This window comes from Bos grunniens, chromosome 18, assembly GCF_055505025.1.
Source record: "Bos grunniens cultivar Pamir isolate PY7600 chromosome 18, Bosgru_T2T1.0, whole genome shotgun sequence".
Classification (NCBI taxonomy): domain Eukaryota; kingdom Metazoa; phylum Chordata; class Mammalia; order Artiodactyla; family Bovidae; genus Bos; species Bos grunniens.
The window spans coordinates 43,601,206-43,624,378 of NC_141182.1; the positions used below are offsets into that span (position 1 = coordinate 43,601,206).

The window sequence follows — 23,173 nt, forward strand, 5'->3', positions numbered from 1 at the left end:
AATAAATAATTTTTTTTTTTTAAAGGCCACTCAGGTCATGTCCTCATCTTTGCTCCTAAAGGAGTCCCCATCCCCTTCTAGATGACCAAGCCTAACACATGAGGCCCCTACCAGCTGTATCCTGATTTATCCCTCCAATCACATTGCATCTTTGAATAACTGTCCTGAGGACCTCTGCACACCAGGGTCTGTGCCTCGCGTGCTCACTGCTCTGCGGTCTGGTGCACTGCCGCCATTTCCAGCCAACCCCCACCCTTCTCCTCCTCCTCCCTTCACTGCAGTGGGTCCCACCTCTCCTGCAGCCCTCCAACCCTGGGCTCTCACGTGCCTCCTCCCAAGGGGGGTATCCCTCTAGGTGTCACGGGGAAGGCCTTGAGGGCGGGGGCCCCATCTGACACCTAAGTGCACCTGGCTCCCAGCCCTGGGTCAGACCCTGGCTGGCTATCTCCCCACCACCTCCTCTCCCCCCACCAACCACCTGGTTACCCCAAAGGTCACTCTGGGCGTGGTCTCAGGGGCAGGGCCAGTGGGAAGTGAACTGGGCTCAGCTGTGTTTTGCCAACAGGGATTTCGCTCCCTGACCTGTAACAGGAGACCTCCTGGGGCTGCTCAGCCTGGCCAGGGAGGAGGCCAGGAATGCAGGCGGGGTGAGTGGACAATGGGCTGTAAGCTGAAGCTGCCTCTGTGGGGGACAGAAAACAACGGGGCTGTGCTGAAAGCAGGCGAGTCCCAATGGGGTGCATAGCTTCCCCAAGGCCTGCCAGGAAAGCTGGATCCTGCTAGAAGGAGATGAGGACAGGCTGGGCCGCTCTCTGCTGGCTTCACCCCGACAGGGCCGGCGGCTAGGTCTGCTCTTCCTGTGACCGTGTAACAGCAGCCAGCATCCCCAGGCTCCTGGCCAGGACTCCCCACCCTCTCCATCTTGCACTAATATAACATTTTCCCATAACCTCGGGGCTCCCTGTGTTTTCTCATCTGCATGAGATTGTTTCTTCCCTGTCTACCTCATAGACGTGTGTGAAGATCAGCTGTGCCAAGAAAACAATAACGTGCTTTGAAAACAGGAAGAGGGCGGATGGAAATGCAAGATGTCATTATATATCTGCATATCTCTGTCCCCTCTTCCCCACTCCCAGGGACCAACTTTCCCACTCCCAGAAACCAATCAGCCGCTTTACAGCTGTACTGCAGTCACAACAGGGGCCTTAAGTGCGTGTCTTTGGGCAATATGCATGAACAGCCCTGTGTTTCACATACAGCGAGGCGGAATAAGAAACATCCTACTTGTATCACCAATGCTTGGCCCTGACTCATCTCATAGATGGAGAAGGGAATGGCAACCCACTCCAGTATTCTTGCCTGGAAAATCCCATGGACAGAGGGGCCTGGCAGACTACAGTCCATGGGGTTGCAAAGAGTCAGACACAACTGAGCATACAGCATGAGCTGAGGGAAGCCGTTCGCTGGCTGTACTGATTAGGGGTCAGAACTATGCTGGGAGCTCAAAGGTAAGTGAGCCAGGACACACAGCCTGGCTCATGGACGGCCACCAAGGAAGCAGAGGTTTCACCCGTGGCTCAGAAAAACCCCTTGGGGACAGTGCAGAGGACTGAGCAGGAGATGATCTGGAAAAGCACCTTTCAAAGATGATGGAAGGCTCTCCAACATTTGGTTCTGTTCATCTAGGGAATTATTTTCTGACTGAGTTTTCCTTGGGGCTCCCTTACCTTTTGAAAAGTCCTACTTCTCCAGACAGAAAAGTATGTAAACTGTTCTTTAGCAGTTCTCAAGGTTATTTCCTCTTAAAGATGGACTTTTGGGGACCTCCCTGGCTGTCTAGGGGTGGGGACTTCACCTTCCAATGCAGGGGGTGCGAGTTCTATCCCCAGTTGGAGACCTAAGATCCCACATGCCTCGAAGCCAAAATGCAGAACATAATCAGCAGAAGCAATACTCTAACAAATTCAATAAAAGCTTTTAAAATGGTCCATATAGGGAAAAAAAAAGATGGACTTTTCCTTCCAAGGTAGCTCACCTTGGGGAGGGAGAATTTCTGAGCTCTTCTGAAGGTCACACCTCAACATTTGGCCTCCCACAAAGACTCTCTGAGGGATGCTTTGGAATCAGAACATTTCTTTCTCGAATATTCAATGGGAGACATTTCCAAAGTGTCTCAGCTACACCATCCCCTCAGGGAACTTACAGAAGTCTCATGATCTTTGCTGGGAAAGGCAGCTTATTACATGTTTCTATAATCTATCAACAGAATGACTCAGAGTCAGATCGTGTGCGTGGCACTGAGGTGGAGAAGGAAGAAGATGGGGCTTCCTGGGCCCCACCTGGCAGGTTGACTCTCAGAGCTGACCACAGCTACCGTTCCAGGGCCTCTTTATGGCAGAGGCATCACCCAGGCTATGTGACAGGTGCCATTTTCCTGCCTGAACCCAGCCACAAGGCTCTCCAGTAAACCTGTGTCCCAAGTGGCCCCAGGACAAATAAATGCCTTCTTCTCCAACTGGTCAGGTATCTCCAAGAAACCCTATAGGTTCTCTTTAACTCCTGCACCTTGCTCAAGCCCGAACCAAATCGAAGCGGGGCTGGCTACCCCTGGGGCCTGTCTGTGTACCATCCCTGATGCAGGCATTTCCCAAGGCTCAGAAAGTACCTGACAGAAGCATTGCCCCTACTTACTCTGTGTTCTGATAGACTCCTACTGAGATGTTGAGCCCCTCCAGCTCTTCCTTGAGCATCTGCAGGTCTGAATTCAAGAAGCTTAGTTCCAGGCGCACCTGCTCGCGTACCTTTTGGTTCGTGGCTGCTCTGTTAAAAGAGAAAGGGGGAGAGAAGCAACTTCAGCCAAGCATCCCCCAGTGGCCGGTTGAGCAGATACCCCACCCCTGTCCCTGTAGGGAAGCTCTGGGGGTCTGCCTGCAGATGGAGGTGCCAGCTGTGATCAGACAAGTGTCTCAGGGAGGCCGGGAACCTGTTCCATTTTGAGCCACATCTGTCCATACACGGACCTAGGATTTAGCCAATGACACTGAGCTGCTTAACTTGAATTTTATAAGAATTAGCCTTGAGAAAAGAAAAAGAAGTTTCTCCTAGCCACACGTAAGGGACCATAAATTATCTCCTTAAAAGGGAAAAGATGAGAAAAGACAGGGGGTGGGTAACATTCCCCAGCTCAGCCTATGAGGCTGATATCACCCTGATTCAAAACCAGGGGAAACCACCACAAGAATACTAATCAGTATCTTTCATGTATATATATGTAAAAGTCCTCCACAAAATATTAGCAACCTGAACCTAGCAACATATACAGAGGACCAAGTGGGATTTATCCCAGGAATGCAAGGTTGGCTTAATATCTGAAAATCAATTAATGTAACATACTAAAGCAACAGAATAAGGGACCAAAAAAAAAAAAAAAAAACCTGTCATCTCAATAGATGCAGGAAAAAAAAGCATGTGATAAAATCCAACACAGATTTACGGTAAAAATCCATAACAAGCTAGGAATAAAAGATAATTTACAAAGCTTGATAAATGACATCTACAAAAACCCACAGCTAACATCATATTTAATGATGAAAGATTGATGCTTTCCCCCTTATGATCAGGAGCAAGGCAAAGATGTCCATTCATGCTACTTCTTATCAACACCATACTAGAGATTCAAGCCAGTAGCAATACAGTAAAGAAATGAAAGGCATCTAAACCGAAAGGAAGAAGTAAAACTTTATTCACAGCTGACATACTCTTGCATGTATAACATCCCCAGGCACCCAGAAAACGAATACTGGAACTAATAAATTTAGCTAGGTCAAAATACAAACATCAATTGTATTTCTATATACTAGCAACAAGACATCTTAAAATGAAATTAAGAAAACAATTTCACTCGTAATAGTATCAGAAAGAATAAAATACTTAGGAATAAAATTAAGAAAAGAAGCAGAAGTCTCGCACACTGAAAACTTCAAAACACTACTGTGATATTAAACGGACAGGCATTTCATGTTTATGGATTGGAAGACTCACTATTGTCAAGATGTCAGTTCTCTCCAAGTGAACCATCAATTCCAATCAATTCCCATCCCAGACTTTCCTAGTGGTACAGTGGATAAGAATCCACATGCCAATGCAGAGGACACAATTTCGATTACCGGTTGGGGAGGATTCCACATGCCGTGGAGGAACTAAGTCTGAGCAGCACAACTACTGAGCCCTGGCTCTATACAGCCTGTGAACCGCAACGACTGAGCCCATGCGCTGCAGCTTCTGAAGCCCCTGCGCCTACGGCCTGTGCTCTACAGCAAGAGAAGCCCGTGCACTGCAACCAAGGGTAGCCCCCGCTAACCACAACTAGAGAAAGTCCCAGACACAAAGACCCAGTGCAGTCAAATAAATAAGCAAGACCAACTTAAAAAAATTTGAAAACCGCAACTCCAATCTAAACCCTAGTAAGCTTTTTAGGAGGAACTAACAAACCGATCCTAAAATTTATATGGAAATGCAAAGGACCTAGAAGAGCCAAATAATTTTGAAAAAAAAAAAAAAAAGTTTGAGGACTTATGCTATCTGATTTTAAACTTACTATAAAGCCTCAGTAATCAAGACAACGTGGTACTGGCATAAGGACAGGCAATGGAACAGAACAGAATCCAGAAGTAAAATTTTACATTTATGGTACATTGATTTTGACAAAGATGACAAGAAAATTCAAGGAGCAAAAGTCTTTCTGATGAATGGTGCTGAAGCCATTGGACATTTCTACGCATGTCAGTGTCCCCAAGACCACCCCTAGAGTCAGTGGGTGGGACTTGCAGGACTCAGGATATAGTTGTGCTCACTGCTCTGGTTTATTACAGCAAAAGGACATCCAGCAAAATCAGCTAAGGGAAAGGCGCATGGGGTGAGGTCTAGAGGAAACTAGGCACAGGCTGCTAAGAGTCCTCCTTCCCAGAGGGGTCACACTGCTGCTACTGCTGTGTCACTTCAGTCGTATCCGACTCTGTGCGACCCCATAGATGGCAGCCCACCAGGCTCCCCCGTCCCTGGGATTCTCCAGGCAAGAACACTGGAGTGGGTTGCCATTTCCTTCTCCAATGCATAGAAGGGAAAAGGGAAAGTGAAGTCGCTCAGTTGTGTTCGACTCTTAGCGACCCCATGGACTGCAGCCTACCAGGCTCCTCAGCCCATGGGATTTTCCAGGCAAGAGTACTGGAGTGGGGTACCACTGCCTTCTCCGAGAGGGGTCACACAGGACATGCTTAATTCCTCCAGCAAAGGGTTGTGACAACATGTGTGTAAAAACTATCATCCAAGGAAGATCACCAGGGTTTTTACTGGGAGTTCGTCAGGTAGACATCCCTGCCTAGCATGTTCCAAAATTTAAGTCTCCAAGAAGGAAAGCAGGTATTTGCTATAAATCACATGGTTTGTCTGCCTGCAATGTGGGAGACTGGGTTCAATCCCTGGGTTGGGAAGATCCCTTGGAAAAGGGAAAGGCTACCCACTCCAGTAGTCTGGCCTAGAGAATTCCATGGACTGTATAGTCCATGGGGTTGCAAAGAGTCAGACACGACTGAGCGATTTTCACTTCACTTCACATGGTTTGTGGAAATAGTTTAAGTATAGTGAGCTCCTCTTATCAGTTCTAGGAATGAGGGGAACTCTCCTGAAATCTACATTTCCACACACCAGCCAAGTGCCAACCTTGCAAGCAGGGCTTTCTAAAGATAGACTTCTCAGGCCTGCGACAATAACTCTTTTCTGCACAATGTGCAAAAAATAAATCTCAATCTAAGCATTACACCAGACCAGGTATCAAGTCAAACTGGATCAGACGGGGGTTGGGGGTGGAAGGGAGACTCCAAGGAGGGGATATATAAAAACTTACAGCTGATTCAGGTTGTTGTACAACAGAAACCAACATTGTAAAGCAATTATCCTCCAATTAAAAGTAAAGTTTTAAAAAATGGATCAGAGACCTCAGTAAAACTCCTAGAATGAAATCTTTGTGACCTCAAATTGGACAAAGTATTCTTGTTATTGTTCAGTAGCTCAGCAGTGTCTAACTCTTTGCTACCCCATGGACTGCAGCACGCCAGGTTTCCCTATCCTTTACCATCTCCTGGAGCGTGCTCAAACTCATATCCATTGAGTCAGTGACGCCATCCAACTATCTCATCCTCTCTCATCCCCTTCTCCTGCCTTCAATTTTTCCCAGCATCAGGGTTTTTTCTAATGAGTCAGTTCTTCACATCAGGTGGTCAAAGTATTGGAGCCTTCAGCTTCAGTCCTTCCAATGAATATTCAGGATTAATTTCCTTTAGGATTGACTGGTTTGATCTCCTTGCAGTCCAAAGGACTGTCAAGAGTATTCTCCAACACTACAGTTCAAAAGCATCAATTCTTCAGTGCTCAGCTTTCTTTATGGTCCAACTCTCACAACCACACATGACTACTGGAAAAACCATAGCTTTGACTAGACAGACCTGTGTCGGCAAAGTAATATCTCTGCTTTTTAATATGCTGTCTAGGTTGGTCATAGCTTTTCTTCCAAGGAGCGAGCGTCTTTTAATTTCATGGCTGCAGTCACCATCTGCAGTGACTTTGAAGCCCAAGAAAATAAAGTCTGTCACTATTTCCATTGTTTCCCCATCTATTTGCCATGGAGTGATGGCAAAGTAGTCTTAGTTACACACCAAAAGCACAAAAATCCATAAAAGAAGAAACATTAATTTGAGTTGTCAAATTTTAAACTTCAGTGTTTCAGAAGTGAAGTGAAGTGAAGTGAAGTTGCTCAGTCATGTCTGACTCTTTGCGACCCCATGGACTCTGTCCATGGGATTCTCCAGGCAAGAATACTGGAGTGGGTTGCCATTTCCTTCTCCAGGGGATCTTCCTGACCCAGGGATCGAACCCCGGTCTCCCGCACTGCAGGCAGACACTTTAACCTCTGAGCCACCAGGGAAAAAAGAAGAAGAAAGCCACGGACTGGGAGAAAATATTTGCAAATTGTGTATCTGATCAAGAATCTGTAAAGAGTTCTGTTAATTAAATAATTAAAAGATCACTCAACTTTTTTAATGGGCAAAATATTTTTTTAATTGAGTTATAACTGACATACAATATTCTATTAGTTTTAAGTGTACAATATAGTGATTCAAAATGATCACCATAATAAATCTACTTGCCATCTGTCATTATACATGGTTAGGGTTAGAGAATCTTTTCCTAAGATGAGAACTTCTAAGATTTACTCTTTTGACACCTTTCAAACATACAATCCAGCATTATTAACTGTTGTCACCATGCTGTACATCACATTCCCATGACTTATTTTACAACTGGAAATCTGTACTCATTTCATCTGCCCTGCAACCCCTACCTCTGGCGACCACCATCAGTTCTCTGTACCTATGAGCTTGGGTTTTAAAATATATACATTTATATAGTTATTTGGCTGTGCCGGGTCTTAGTTGTAGCCCTCTGGATCTTCAGTCTTTGTTTCTTTGTTGCAGCATGAGGAGTCTTTAGTCCTGACATGTGAACTCTCGGTTGCAGTATACAGGATCTGGGGGTTTATTTTGTTTTGTTTTGATTCCACATATAAGTGAGATCACACACTATTTGTCTTTCTGACTTATTTCACTTAGCATAATGCCCTCAATTTCCATCCATGTTGTTGCAAATGGCAAGACTTTATTCTTTTTTATGGCTAAATAATATTCTGTGTGTGTGTGTGTGTTTGCGTGTATCACATTTTCTTTATCCAGCCATCCATTGATGGCCACTTAGTTTGTTTCCATACCCTGGTTATTATAAATAATGCTGCAATGAACCTGGGGTGCTTGTATCTTTTCAAAGTAGGTTTTGCATTCTTCAGATAAATACCCAGAAGTGGAGTAGGTGGGTCCCATAGCAGTTCTAGTCTTAAGTTTTTGAAGAATCTCAATACTGTTTTCCACAGTGGCTATACCAACTTACAGACCCACCAATGGTGTATAAGTGTTAGGAATATTTTCTTAATTTATCTTGCTGATAGTTCATCATTAGTGTATAGAAATGCAATTGATTTCTGTATATTGATTTTGTATCCTGTAACTTTACTGAATTCATAAAATAGGCAAAAGATTTGAATAGACATTTTACTAAAGAAGTTCTATAAATGGCTAATAAGCACATGAAAAGATGCTCAGTGTCTTTAGTCAATAGGAAAATGCATGTTAAAGACATAATAAGATACCAATACAAAACTATCAGACTGGCTATAATTAAAGAAGAAAAGACAATAACAAGTATTAGTGAGGCTGTACAGAGAAACTAGATACGTCATACATTGCTGAATGTAAATGACACAACCACTGGGCAGAACAGAGAGGTAGCTTAGAAAAATGTTAAAACATAACTTATTGTAAAACCAAGTAATTACACTCCTAGAATCTACACAAGAGAAATGAAAACATATGTCCAAACCAAGACATGCATGTGACTGTTTATAATAGCATTATTCCTCAGCCAAAAAGTAGAAAACAATCCAGATATGCAACAAGCAAATGGATAAGCAAAATGTACTATATTCATTAAACAGAACAGTGTGAAGCTGGATGGAGGAACAGACTTTACCCGAGTTCCCAAAGGAGGGGTTTTGCTACCTACTCAAAGGTCTTCCAGGTGCGAGCTCCTTCTACAGATTCAGAACCACTGCCCAAACAACAGTGGCAGTGGCAACCAAGCTCTAAGCCGGGCCTTGCTGAGTACACTCCCTTGGACCATCCTGGCAAGTCTTCAGCCATGGTTCAGGCCAAGTGCCAGAAGTGCCCTCCTGTCACACATGAGGACCCCTGAGGGTCGCCAGTAAGAGCTCCAGCCAGCCAGAAACAGTAACTGACCACCTCCCCATCCTCAGCTGATGAAAACCCACCTACCTGACCCTGACCTGCTTTGTTCACCACCTGTCCACCTTTCCTCCAGAGAGCAAAGCACTAAACCACTTCCCCTGGAGTCAGACCTCCCCCGGGGACTCTCCACACCCTGCACATAGATGGGTTCATCGGTTTCTCTTCATGGTGTCTTTATACTCCCTTCGCTTTCTCTCTCCCTCTCTCTACCTCCCTTCCCTCAGCTTGTTCTCCATGACCAGCCAACAAGCTTACGCCCACTCAAAAGGAGCAGTCAGTCATAGGGAATTCCCCAGTGGTCCAGTGGTTAAGACTCTGTGCTCCCAATACAGAACACCCAGGTTTGATCCCTGGTTGAGGATCCCACATGCCACAGCTAAAGAACCTGCATGCCACAACAAAGATCCAGTGTGCTGTAACTAAAACCCAGCACAGGCAAATAAATATGTATTTTTTTAAAAAGAAAAGAAAGAAAGAGCAGTCATGACCTGGCTGCAAATAGGATGGCACGTGCCCTTTCACTGACCAGTAAGTTTTCATTCATGCATAGTCTGGGCTCCCCAGCCAGGAAATGAGATGTTGGAAGCTCAGCTGGTGAACATCATTGGTTTAGGAATTTTTTTGGAGAAGGACATGATGACCAGTAAGAAATGAGTTTTGTATCACAGTACACTACACGCATACACATATACCTCCTACCCCAAAAACAAGTCTCGGAAACTTCCCGGCACTCCAGCGGTTAAGTGGCTCAGTTGCGTCTGACTCTTCGGGATCCCATGGACTGCAGCCTGCCAGGCTCCTCTGTCCATGGGATTTTTGCAGGCGAGAATACTGGAGTGGGTTGCCATTTCCTTCTCCAGGGGATCTTCCTGACAGGGATTGAACCAGGGTCTCCTGCATTGCAGGCAGACTCTCTACCGTCTGAGCCACTGGGGAAGCTGGAGGTTAAGACTCTGTGCTTCCGCTACAGGGGCGCAGGTTCCATCCCTGGTTGGGGAACTGAGATCCCATATGCCATGGCTCTGCTGTACATGTGATACTCTCCGATATATTCTATTCAACTCTCATAACTTTTCTGTTTTGTTCATACACAATGTTTTTTATTCACTGATAAGCCAAAGGTCCATTTCAAGATGTTTCTTTTGTATGCTTAATTTGTTTTATTAGCAAGCAAAGCCCTATAAAGGATGGTTTCATCTAGTCTTCAGACTCAGATTAATTTTTTTTCTTTTTTGGTCCTCTGAGGCATTTTGTTTGTATGTATTACATCCCTAGAAAAAGAATCCAAGGATTTTCCCTCCTGTATGTTTTCGTCTTGCTTCTTCATGGTCCATGATGCCAGCTGAGGTTGTCAGTACAATGAAACCAAACTGACAGGATGGGAACAGGTTAATCTTCATCTTGACTAATCTGGAAGTAAGGAAGCTCGTAAGTCTCCTCGTCTGATGCAACCACACAAACCCAATCACGAAGATTGTTCCTTTTCAGGTATTCCTTGCTGCTGCTGCTGCTGCTGCTGCCGTTAAGTCACATCAGTCGTGTCCGACTCTGTGTGACCCCAAAGACTGCAGCCACCAGGCTCCCCTGTCCCTGGGATTCTCCAGGCAAAAACACTGGAGCGGGTTGCCATTTCTTCTCCAATGCGTGAAAGTGAACTCGCTCAGTCGTGTCCGACTCCTAGCGACCCCAAGGACTGCAGTGCACCAGGCTCCTCTGTCCATGGGATTTTCCAGGCAAGAGTACTGGAGTGGGGTGCCATTGCCTTCTCACTATTCCTTGCTAAGGTACTTCAAATATCTTTTAGAGAACTGTTTCTCAAAAACGACTATGATTTTATTCTTGAAGCATTCAATGTGAATGACATTCCCAAGACTTCCAGTCTTGCCATTCACTTCAACTTTCTCCCGCAATAACTGTTCAAAATACCCAGAATCAAAAATTCCATCTTCTACTGGATGAGTAAGATCCAAATTAAACTTCCAGGTTGACTTCTTAGGCTTCTTATCTTTCTTCTGCACCATCTTGAAGGCTTGCCATGAGATCACAGCAATTCTCATAACTTTTTAAAAAATCATGAAGTTTGAAACTTTACAATTCTGATTCTCTGACACCAGCTGGGTGCCCAACAATTCAATTCAATTCTGTCACCAACTCCCAGAGTTAGCAGAGACCCCACAGATTCTGGGCTCAGTGCCACAAGGCTGCCCCACTTTAGGCACCAGTTCCAAGTTGGTGGGAGGGGAGGACACCTGTATTTCTGACCAGCCAGCTACAGATCAGAGGTTCCCACAACTCCTTTCTCAGCTTCAACAATTCACTGGAATGGCACACAAAATTCAAGAAAACCTTTTCCTGACATTTACTGTGGGTTTTTTTTGTTTGTTTGGCCACAATGCAAGGCCTATGGGATCTTAGTTCCTCAACCAGGGATCAAACCCCCAGGGCATACAGTGAGAATCCTAACCACTGGAGCACCAGGGAAGTCCCTACTGTGGTTTATGGTAAAGAATACAGTTCAGGAAAGCCAGGTGGAAGAGGATCCACAGGCCAAGGAGGGTGCGGAGCCTCCATGCCCTCTCCGGGCAGGTCTCCCTCCCTGATCCTTGATGTGTTCTCCAACCTCCAAGTTCCCCATCACTTAGCAGTTTAATGGAGGTTTCATTACTTCATTACGTGGGCATAATTGACTAAATCGTTGGCTACTGGTGATTAAACTCAATCTCCAGCCTCTCTTTCCCAGAAGTCCAGGGGAGAGGCTGAAAGTTCCGACCCGCTCAACAGGCTTGCTCTTTCTGATAAACAGCAAGCTCCCTAGCTCCCAAAGGCTCCCAACCCCCACTGGGTGTCATTTCATTAGCATACAAGTCACGCAAGTAATTCCAAGGGTTTTAGGAGCTCTGTGCCAGGAACCAGGCACAAAAACCAAACACTTTTTATTATACCACAGCAACCCACTGAATTGATTTCATTACACCCCATGGGTCACAACTTGCCCCTTGTAAAACCTGCAGTATAGAGATGTTACTGAGAACATGACTGATTCACTAGCTGATAACATCCACGAGGGTACAAAGGAGGAAATTCTCCCTGTCCTTGGTATTGGGAACAGCTTCTTCTTAGTAAATTATCTGATTTTGAATAATGGGTATGAAATGTGTTCCAGATCACATTCCCTTCTTACTGCCTGCCAGAAAACTCAGAGAAAAACATGGCCCACGTCTAACAGAGGATATAAGACCTTGTAGAGGGTACTAGTCTTACTTCCAACTAAATCTCTTTTATTCTTCTTCCACCTGCCCCCACATCCTCATCATTCTGTTAATCTTACATGCGATACAAGTGTGTTGTGTGTATGTGTGTGTGCGTGTTAGTCACTTAGTTGTGTCCAACTCTTTGCAACCCCATGGACTACAGCTCACCAGGCTCCTCTATACGTGGAATTCTCCAGACAAGAACACTGGAGTGGGTTGCCATTTCCTTCTCTAGGGGATCAAGTGTATTAAGGTGCCTCAAATACATTTTATTTGATTTCATTTTTTATTATCTTTTAAAAATTTTTCATTATTTTTATTTTATTTGGTTGCGCAGGCTCTTTATTGTAGCAGGCAGGCTTTCTCTAGTTGCAGCGCATGGGCTCTAGAGCTCATGGGCTCTCTAGTTGCAACTTGCTTGGGCTTTGTTGCTCCGAAGCATGTGGGATCTTAGTTCCCCAACCAGAAATCAAACTCATATCTCCTGCATTGGAGGGGGGATTCTTAACCACTGGACCACCAGGGAAGTCCTTCAAATACATTTTAGAGTGAGGCAAGACAAACAATTATAATTCCTGGAGGGACAAGACCTTTTTGCCTACTATCTCTCTGTATTTCTCCTGCAACCTTTTTTCACATGGTAGAGGCTTCACAAATTTCAGGTTATGAAAGAACAAAGGGCAGAGTCAAGATTACTCTTCAGAGTCAATGGTGTGGGGGGTGGGGGGGTTGGGGAAGAGACTGGTTCTTAGCAACAGAATGGGTCCAACTTAAATATGACGCTATAGGCCCTAAGACCTCCAACCAAATACCTGAAGAACCTCCAAATATGCTGGCACTTTGCTTTTCCCACCTCAGTATACTGATCTGCCACTTCTTTTCAACTTGGCAACAACTTGAGGTTTAGGATTTACAACAAATCAGTGAGCTGCTCTTTGGATGTGGGCCTCTTCATGTGGATCATGGGTCACTCTGGAAAAAGCTGGTGGCCAGGAGGGGCCCTCAGGGTGTGTTTCCACAATGCTGACCTTAAGGTACTATACTGATTCAGAAACCAACACTATAGTGTGTGCCGTTCCTAATACAGATCAGGATTTTTCATGGATTCACTGGTGGAGGGGGGGCTTCTTCCATAAGATGCCACCCGTTTAATATGACACGTGTGCCAGCTCCCCTGTGCACCGGCTGGGGAAGGAGCTGGCCCAAATCAGGAATGAAGAACCAGAACCCTGGTCCCTTCAACACTGATGTTCTGTACCTGGGCTGCCTTTCTGGGTGAAAATGAATCCTCTCCAGGGTCTTCTTGGAAGAACATGGAGTTTCTCAGCTTTCACCTGTGTGTACTGCTCCTCTGAGATGCCTGTTATCTGGTAACTGAAGTTACAGCCAAGAGTTTCTGAGACCAACCAGGATGAGGCAGAAGGGTGTTTTAGCCCTTTCCTGCCCTGGGTCTACTTTCTGGTCTGGACCACCAAGGAGAAGCCTACTCCTTTGACAGTGAAAGTGTTAGTTATTCAGTTATGTCTGACTCTTTTTTTGGCTCCTCTGTCCATGGAATTCTCCAGGCAAGAAAACTGGAGTAGGTAGCCATTCCCTTCTCCAGGGGATCTTCCTGGTCCAGGGATCGAACCTGGGTCTCCCACACTGCAGGTGGATTCTTTACCGTCTGAGCCACCAGGGAAGCCCCTACTCCCTTGGGCTTTTCATAAAGAGCCTACACATGCTGCAGAAGAATTAAAAGGTATCCCACTTACTCTCTCTGAGTGATCAATCCACCATGTGTGAACAGGGAAAGGAAGGCCACATTCAATGATTTCCTGTGGCTACTGACCACATCCACACACGTCCCTCAAGTGGCGGTTTCTGAGACCTTTTCCACCATTAGGATGCCCCATGGGATATATGGCTTCTTTGCCCCAAGTCCAAAATTTCTCTAAAATCCCCATGTTTTCTCTTAAAGGTGCACATGAATTTGCATTCTGACCCACGTGTGTCCGTTTATTTTAGTGTAATATTTTTCTTCCAAGTCTTTTAGTAAAATGTCCCTCTAGGAACAGGCTTGTTGACAGGCAATACAGGCTTGTACCAGCTTCAGAGACTTTATTGGAGCTGTGTGGCCTTAATCCATCTGACCCCAAATCCTGCTCTACCAGGGATTCAGGGAGACTGGAATAAGCACTGCCCAGTGCTCTGGTGTGGCCACTCGGCCAAGGCAGCAGATCAGCGGGTCTGGGAGGACGTCTGCTCCCAGCCCACCTCTCAATGCAGGAAGGCAGATGCCCCCCAAGGCCTTGGCTCATACATCTCCCTGCCCAGACATCAGCCCCCCTCAGAACTGATAGTGTGAGCAGTCATGAACCTCAAATCACGCTCATACAGACCAACGTACCCCAGGGCACCCGTGTCCCAGGACTTCATCACCCTCTGGTTCAGAAGTCACAAACTGGAGGTCCATGGGACTTGCTTATTTGACTCTCTGGGTGTTTTCCTCCCCCTTGAACTAGCTGCCAGTATTTTAAAATTCAATTATCAGAAGATTTAAAAAAGGTAGGGGGTAGGAGGGTGGGGGGAAGGGGAGTCAGATCTCTGGCTTTTCCTGAAAAAAAAAAAACAAGCAAAACTGAAGATCTGGCAACCCTAGCCCTTGCCCTCCATATGGGCCACACTGGAGTTGCCCCACCCCTCCCACCCAGAGAGCATACGCCCTGCTCTTCACCACAGTCCCTACCACTCCCTACTGCCTCACAGCACTGGTCCCTTCACTCTTTCCCAGGCCCCCCTGGCCCCAAGAAGGGAACCTAAAGCCCAAGATGTTGAATGACTGCCCTTGTTCAAAGAACCAGTTAGTTAAAATTGAGCTGTGTGACAACTTGGCTTTGAGTTTCACAAAGACCATCTGTTTTTGAGAAACATCATCACATGGCTACCCCAGCTTTTTCTCAAGGGAGGGAAAGGAGCTAGGAAAAGACAGAGGATATTGTCCTTGCTTAGCCTGAAAAGGCACATTTAAAATACCTGATATTTTCCAAATCAAATTCCAGGAAGCTCATGGACTCGGCCGATATGGATCAGAGTCGGTCTTCCCCACGAGACATTAAGCATCAAGAAAGCAGGGTCTCACCTGAATTGCTCGCAGCCTACAAAACCTGGCTCCTCACAACACCCGCCCAGCCTCAAAGGTCCCTTACTGATGCCCATAAGGACCGGGTCCCTCCCGTTTCTGCATTTGAGGGTCAGTTTCCCAAACACAACCTCCCCCAAACATTCCATCTGCTCCACCTTCATCGGGAGGCTGTGGCAGGGCATTTGGAAACCTGAAAACAGACAGACAGACAGGACAGCTGGGCCCACTTTCTGACTACCCTTTGCTGGCAGGGACAGCCCCCTAATTGGCCAGCCAGGGACACCCACGGGCCAGAGCTGCGCTTGGCTAAACACCCTATTTGTTTTTGGGAAACGGTTGGTGCCGGTTAAGTCAGATTAATAAATACCTTTAGGGTTTCCTCCAACAACATTCTCCAGAGAAGAGCACTTTGAACTTCTAGGTCACTGCAAGAATCATTAACCACCTGCACCCCACCCCCACCCCTGCCAGCTCAACACCAGACTTGACAACAAGCCTCAGAGAGGCTGTTTGCTGGTGTCATTCACAGAGCAAGACAGACAAAACCACCCTAGTCCCCACCTTAGCAACGCCAAGTGCCCTGGCCAAAAAGGGCCTCCCTGACCACGTTCGGTCTCCAAGGCCACACCACGCTGTGTCAGCCTCTGTCACACTTCCCTCTCATTGGCACCCTGGAAAACATCACCTCCTGACGTGAGCGGATTTGTTTGCTTGTGTATTAAGCTTCCCCCAAGAGAGATTAAGCATCAGGAAAGCAGGGCCTTGTCTGAATTGCTCACAGCCTTATCCCTTCGCATTTCAGACACTGCCTGCCACTTAGCAGGTGCTCAACAAATCCATTCGTTGGGTGAACAGACAGGCACAGGGTCAGGGCTCCCCACGCACCCCCCTCAACCACACTGCTGGCCTGGCAAGGTGTCACCCAAAACCCAAGGCTACAAAACACACCAGTGGGGCCCTCAGCATGTCAAGCTCAGCACACGGTAAGTCCTCCCAAAATCGGGGGGCTCTCTTGAGCTGCCCTGGCCGATGAGGTCCGCTGCATAATGGACCTGACAACTCCCAGGTCCAGACTTCTCTGGGGTCAGGGACATGGTCAGATATTTCAAAAGCTGACATGCTACAGCATTTTCCCCAGTCTCCTCCAGGAACAATCTCCCTTCCGTCCTGTTGCGGAAGTAGCTGGAGAAGAGGTTCCAGACACTTGGCCAGCTGGGACTTGCATTGTCTGCTAGTCCATGAGTCACGAAACCAGCACAGGTCAGCACTGTCGTTCTGACCTAGGGGCAGTGGGTCACTTACGTTATTCTTCTGGGCCTCTCACAATTCTTCTGGATATCTCAGAATAAAAATGCATAAACGTAATCCATACACTTTGGAAAAGGACATTCAAACACTGAAAGTATAATGTGACAAGTAGGAGTCACCTCTACACTGCCTAGCTCCCAAGAGCCCCTAACAGCGTTTTCTTCGTCCCTTAAAATGTATACGCAGGGCATGCTGTCCTGCGTTTTTCTTTTCTCCTACTTCATACCTCAGAGATCTTTCCTAAGGAACAGATTGATTCAGAAATGAATTTAAGGAGGAGGGTGGGATGAGATGGGATATTGGGATTGACCTATATACACTACTGATACTATATATAAAAGAGATAATTAATAACAACCTACTGTATAGGTTATATAACACAGAGAAGGCTACTCAATGTTCTGCAGTGACCCAAATGGGAAGGACACTCCAAAGAGCGGGGATATGTGTATATGTATGGTTGATTCACTTTTCTGTACAGCAGAAATTAACACAACATTGTATAGCAATTCAATTGCAATAACATTGAAAAAAAAGTTTTTTTAATGAATTTACTCCAAGTTGATGGTGAGAAACCCTCCACCTCTCTTCACTGAGTGCTCGGGTAAGCGGCCCATAAGGAAGAGTGGACCATACTCCTCAAACATATTTGTGACCATGAGTCTTGTAGCTTTTTTACCAACACCTGGTTTGATGTATCTGGCTTTGCCCAGCAGCCTCCAAGCATCCTGGGCTCTTTAAGGCCTCCAAGAGTGAACTTCACTCACTGAAAACAGCCATTAGCCATATCCTGCCAGCTTTCCAGGTTCCAGGTCCCAGCAAACACTCCCCATCTCTTTCTGGGGCTCTAGCAGGCATCTGTCTGAGTAAGCTGGTAGCACACACAGTGCCTGCCTCTCGTACACAGTGCACAAGGTGGCATGGGGTTGGCAAGAGCTACCCCCAGAACTCTGCAGAAGAAAGTCTACAGGTAAGGCTTCACTGAGTTCTATGCTTGAGAAGTTAACTATGTTACCACCAGAGCATAATAATGAGTGTCCCAAGAGCCCCAGGCCTAGGAGGCCCCTCTCGTTATAGAGATGAATGCTGGCAACAGAAAGGTTCCTATTCCTTTCTTTCTCTCTGCCTTTTCTTTATACATTCAACAAATATTCAGCAAGAAGTGACTGTAGATCAGGCATAAGAAAACAGACGGGTCCCAAGAAAGTGGGAAAAACAAACAAGCATAGGATAACTGGACCTCCCCCCATTGTCCTCCCACCCCCACCACACAGACAGGCTGCGTAAAATACACGTCTTTGACACAACCAACCTCTAGGTGAGACAGGGCCTGTTCCAGGTGCCAGAAATAAGGAGGAGGCTCAAAGCTAAAATCAAGAGCTGAGAGGAAGTCTGGCAGGTCGGGGAGTTTAGGAAATAGATGGATAGGCCTTAGGAGAGGCCGGGCTCCCAGTTGAGGTGGCGGAGCCAGCAGACACTTACTTCAGAAGGTTCTCAGCTCCTGTTCTCATCCGCATGGCTTTCAAGATCTGCTGGTTCAAGGCAGCCCTCTGATTCTGTAGTTTGCTCCGGCCAGTCTGTGCAAGGGGATTGCAACCCTAAGGAAAAGAAAACAAGAGAAGCCCCTTTAAAGGTCAGCCACTCTAAAAATGATGACAAATGTCAAACACAACAGAAAAAATTTTTTTTAAATACTCATCTTTTCTGAAAATAAAAGTAACATAAACATGGAAAATATATGAAATGCCAAAAAGTGTAAAAAAGAAAATAAAAGTCATTCACCATAACACAATGCCAAAACAGGCACTGTGAACTGACTTTGGAGTAGGAATTTCTTTCCTACTCAATTTTTTTTAAGAAGTTAAGATTTTTTTTTAATGTTTATTTATTTATTTGGCTGTACCAAGTCTTCTCTGCGGCATGCAGGATCTTTGACCTTCATTGCACCATGTGGGACCTTTAGTTGCAGCATTCGAACTGTTAGTTTCGGCATGAGGGATCAAGTTCCCTGACCAGGGATTGAACCCTGGCCCCCTGCATGGGGAGCATGGAATCTTAACCACTGGACCACCGGGAAAGCCCCTGCCCACCTATTTTATATGCATATTGTTACTTTCCACACTAGTGGCTGTGTCAGGAGTGCTCCAGACCAGCCACATGACTGGAGTTTCGCAGGACTCAACATACAGTTGCACTCACAGCTGACATTTATGACAGAGGTTCAATAAGAACACATAGCCAGATCACTGGGAAAAAGAGAGTTGAGAGGAATCCATGTGCAGGCCTCCTTATATATGAAGGATCACACAAGGCACACTCCTCCCCCCAGGAACAGCATGTATGCAATGCCATGGCCAGCGTTGGCCTCTCAGAACATTAAGACTCAGGACTTCCCTGGCAGTCCAGCATTTGGGACTCCAGGCTTCTCCTGCAAGGGGCATGAGTTCAGTCCCTGGCTGAGGAACTAGATGTCACATGCCACAACTGAAGGTTCCCCACTAGCCTGAGGCAACCACGAACCTACTTTCTATCTGTACAGACTTGCTTAACCTGGACATTCCATATAATGGAATGTCTGTTGCGACGGGCTTCTTTCACTTAGCTTAAGGTTTATCCACAGTGCAGCATGTATCAGTACTTCCCTTCTTTTTGTCCCTAACACTCCTGTCGATATGCACATTCATTATCCATTCATCAGTTAAAGGACATTGGGCTCTTATGAATAGGGCTGCTAACTTCCGTGTAAGTTTCTATGTGAATGAATGTCTTCCTTGCTCTCGGCTATAGATCTAAGAGTGGAACTATTGTGTCATATGGTGGTTGTTGCTGTTCAGTCTCTAAGTCATGCCCGACTCTTTGCAACTCCACGGACTGTGGCACGCCAGGCTTCCCTGTCCTTCACTATCTCCTGGAGTTTGCTCAAAGTCATGTCCATTGAGTCGGTGATGCTATTGAACCATCTCATCCTCTGTCACTCCCTTCTCTTATGTCACATGGTTAATTCTCCTATGCCACAGTCATACATCATATGGTTAATTCTACGTTTAACCATTTGAGGTCAAACTCTTTTCCAAAGTGGCTACAATATCTTACATTCCCACCAGCAGTAGATGAGGACTCCAATTTACCCTTATCCTCCTCAATACTTTTTCCTGATCTTGTTTCACTTTTTTATTATAGCCAACCTAGGATGTGTGGTATCTCCCTGTGGTTTTGCTTTGCACTTCCCTAATGGGTAACGATGCTGAACATCTTTTCATGTGCTCATTGGCCATTTGTATATCTTTGGAGAAAGAGCAATTCAGGTTTCTTGCCTATTTTTAAACCAAGTTGTCTTTTATTGTTGAGTTGATATGTATCGTTAATCTTTGCCAAATTGATATATGAAAAATAGGTATCCTATTCTCCCAATTTGCATTTGTTATTAGTGAAGGTAAACGACTTTTTTCTTATATTATTGATCAGTTAAATTGTTTTTTTCTGGAGAATTGTCTGTGTTCTCTGTCCATTATTTCCTGAGGTATTTAGTTCACAATCAATGTTTCACTATGCAAAGTTCAATATCAGGAAAAAAGTTTCCCCCTTTTTTTTAAGATCCATGTGCCAAATCCAGCCTCCAGTTGCTCTCTCTTTCTTGGCCTCACTGTGCAGCATGCAGGATCTTAGTTCCCTGACCAGGGATCCAACCCATGCCTCCTGTATTGGGAGCACAGAGTCTGAACCATTGGACCAACAGGAAAGTCCCTAGATTATAATCAATGTTTCACTGTGAAAAGTTTAATATCAGAAAAAAAAAGTTTCTTTTTTTTTTTTTTTGGTCTGAGCAGCTTTTGGGCTCATAGTTCCCCATCAGGGATCAAACCTGGGCCACCCCAATGAGAAGCCACATCCTCAACACTGGACTGCCAAGGAATTCCCCCCTTTTGTTTGGTAAATTATAGTTGATTTACCATATAGTGTTAGTTTCAGGTGTACAGCAAAGTGATTCAAAAAGTTTCCTTTTAATCTAATAGTGTTCTTCCCACTCCAGCAGGTAATAATAGAAGCCCAGAGATCTAAGCGAAGGTTCCTTTCTAAAGCATATCTTTGAGCTCTGCCCACTGACAGGGCTTATGCTCACACCCTGGGAGTGGCTGGTGGGCAGTATTTGGCGAGATGACTGCCCTTTCTCTCTGCGTCACCGCTTGGTCACTGTCACTGCAGCCCTGCACATACCTAGCCTCCCACACCTCTGCCCAAGCCACACCCATGGCCTTGACCCCAAGAAGGAAGAAATGGGTTATCTGCAGCCCCAGGCTTCTCAGGGATTCCCATATTAGCCACCTTTGGACTACTGAGTCAGAAAGGAGTTGTTACATGTCTCCTTCCACAAAGATTTCTCATTCTCCCATCACAGCAGGTGGCACAGTGGTAAAGAATCTGCCTGCCAGTGCAAGAGACGCAGGTTCAATTCCTGGGTTGGGAAGATCCCCTGGAGAAGGAAATGGCAACCCACTCCAGTATTCTTGCTTGGGAAATCCCACTGACAGAAGAGCCTAGGGAGCTACAGTCCATGGGGTCGCAAAGAGTTGGACACGACTCGACAACAAGGTAGCAGGTGGCCACCCCCACCTGCCCCCCACGCAGCTTCCCAAATTCAAATTACACAGACAGTCACAATCTGACCTGGAATAGTCTTAAAATTAACATCTTTCACACCATTAAATGACTCCTGATTGAAAAAAAAAATCAGAAAATCAGACCTAAGGTGAAAATGTCTTTAATATTAAGCTAACAATATTACAGGGCTAAAATAATTGCAGGCCTCTTTCGTTTCTATTTCCCAAAATTACTATGAAGGGGTGGCTTGATCTGACTTAAAATTACATGGTTCACCAAGGCTGTGTTCTATTTTACAGAGAAGCCTTAATAACTAATTCCTTTACGGACATTCCCAGAGCTGATAAGCAGCCATTCCAGCTCAAGGATAAGAACTTTTTCCTGCTCCCATACCTCACCCAGGGTCTGGCAGGCCTGGAATGGCTACGCCCTAACCAGCCCACAGATGTGGGGTCAAGTTTCCAGATAAGACATAGGAATGCTTAGGATTAGATCTGATTGAGTGACTGGACCCCAAATCACATTACTTCTTACTGACAGGTAGGAATGCTGGGCCTGGTGGAAACACCAGACACGCCCACAGGGCTATTTGGAAACTACCCAGAGCCCTGAGAGATGAATCTGGGTTGAGACTGTCAGAAAGACGCCCTGGAATCACAGAGGCTGCTTGCTGTCTACGGGCTGCTGCCACAGGGGCTCTCTGCTAGTGGGGACCCACAGTCACGCCTCAGTTCTTCATTGGATCCCAACAGGAGGAAGCACTGCTCCAAACTGGACTGCGGGCTTGTGCCCAGGACCTAGGCAGCACCCATCAGACTGGCCTGGCCTGGGAACTGAAGACTGGGTGGGGGGAGCAAATGAACTGCCCTGGCCTCTAGGATCACTGTCTATAAGACTCAGTGAACCTGAGTCTGTCCACTATATAGAGTCTGTCAGTTTCCTGACTGGACTAAGGCTTGGGCAAGGGCGTTCGTCTCAACACACGGAAGGATAGTCCAACTGCCCACACCCGAGAAAAGCAAGTATGGAGTGAAAGTTCAGCTTTCTCACTAGCTTACTGGGGTCTCCCATACGTTGGACAGCCCACGTGGGCTCTGGTACAGCATCTTGGACCCCACGATTCTAAAGCTTGGAAGGTGAGTGAGCTACTCAAGATGTTAAAGGCAGGGGACTTCCCTGGTGGTCCAGGGGTTAGTTAAGACTTCATGCTCCCAATGCAGAGGACGTGGGTTTGATCTCTGATCGGGGAACTAGATCCCACCTGCCCCAACCAAGAGTTTGCATGAAATAAATATTTTTTAAAAAACCATGCTGGACACAGTAAGGATGGGAGAGAGACTTTAAGCCCACGTCCTTTCTGCCACTCTTGAGTTGAGCCTGAGCAGCAGGAATGTGTGGGGATCTGGGGACAGCTCACCTACCAATTCCCAGGCTTCCCTCTCATGGTTCCCAGCTGAGTGTTGCCTGACATCACACACACATACCCTTTGGCCACAGTGACCCAATTCCCACTCTCCCACCTTGTAGCCCATAATAGTCAGGCTGGTAAACTCATGCGCCCACACCTCCTTTCCAAGGGGAAGGACATCTGTCTCATGCCTGGCCAACTGGAAAACCAAACTCACCTCAGGTCTTATTCAAACTGACCACTTGACATAGGATAACCAGAGCCCACCAGGGAGGGGCCTTCCTTTTCCCCCATCAGCCCTGAATCTAGGAAGATGCTGAGACTGGGCAGCTGCAGCCAAGTTACCAGGGCTGGGGAGTGTCTTCCCCAAAACGGAGCTAACCTGGGGGAGCAGAACTGAGGAATTGAGTCTTGGGTGGCATTTGAGCCCTAGATCAAGCCTGGCCTGAAGCCATTCCTCAGGACTTCTTAGTTCCAGGAGTCAAATGCATTCCCTTTCTTGCCTACACCATTTTTTAAAAAGTGAGGGCTTTCCTGGTGGCTCAGTGGTAAAGAATCCACCCGACAATGCAGA

General features: G+C 46.2%; 1 protein-coding gene across 2 annotated transcripts in view; it reads right to left on the reverse strand.

Moving 5' to 3' along the window:
* RHPN2 (rhophilin Rho GTPase binding protein 2) overlaps positions 1–23,173 on the reverse strand; it is a 70,930-nt gene that overhangs the window by 38,294 nt on the left and 9,463 nt on the right. For both annotated transcript variants that reach the window (XM_086351754.1, XM_086351756.1), the window contains exons 2-3: positions 18,075–18,190; positions 2,692–2,820 (exon numbers count right to left, since the gene is read on the reverse strand). In XM_086351754.1, the coding sequence (XP_086207880.1) occupies positions 2,692–2,820; positions 18,075–18,190 (245 nt within the window). The remainder of the gene's footprint in view (positions 1–2,691; positions 2,821–18,074; positions 18,191–23,173) is intronic.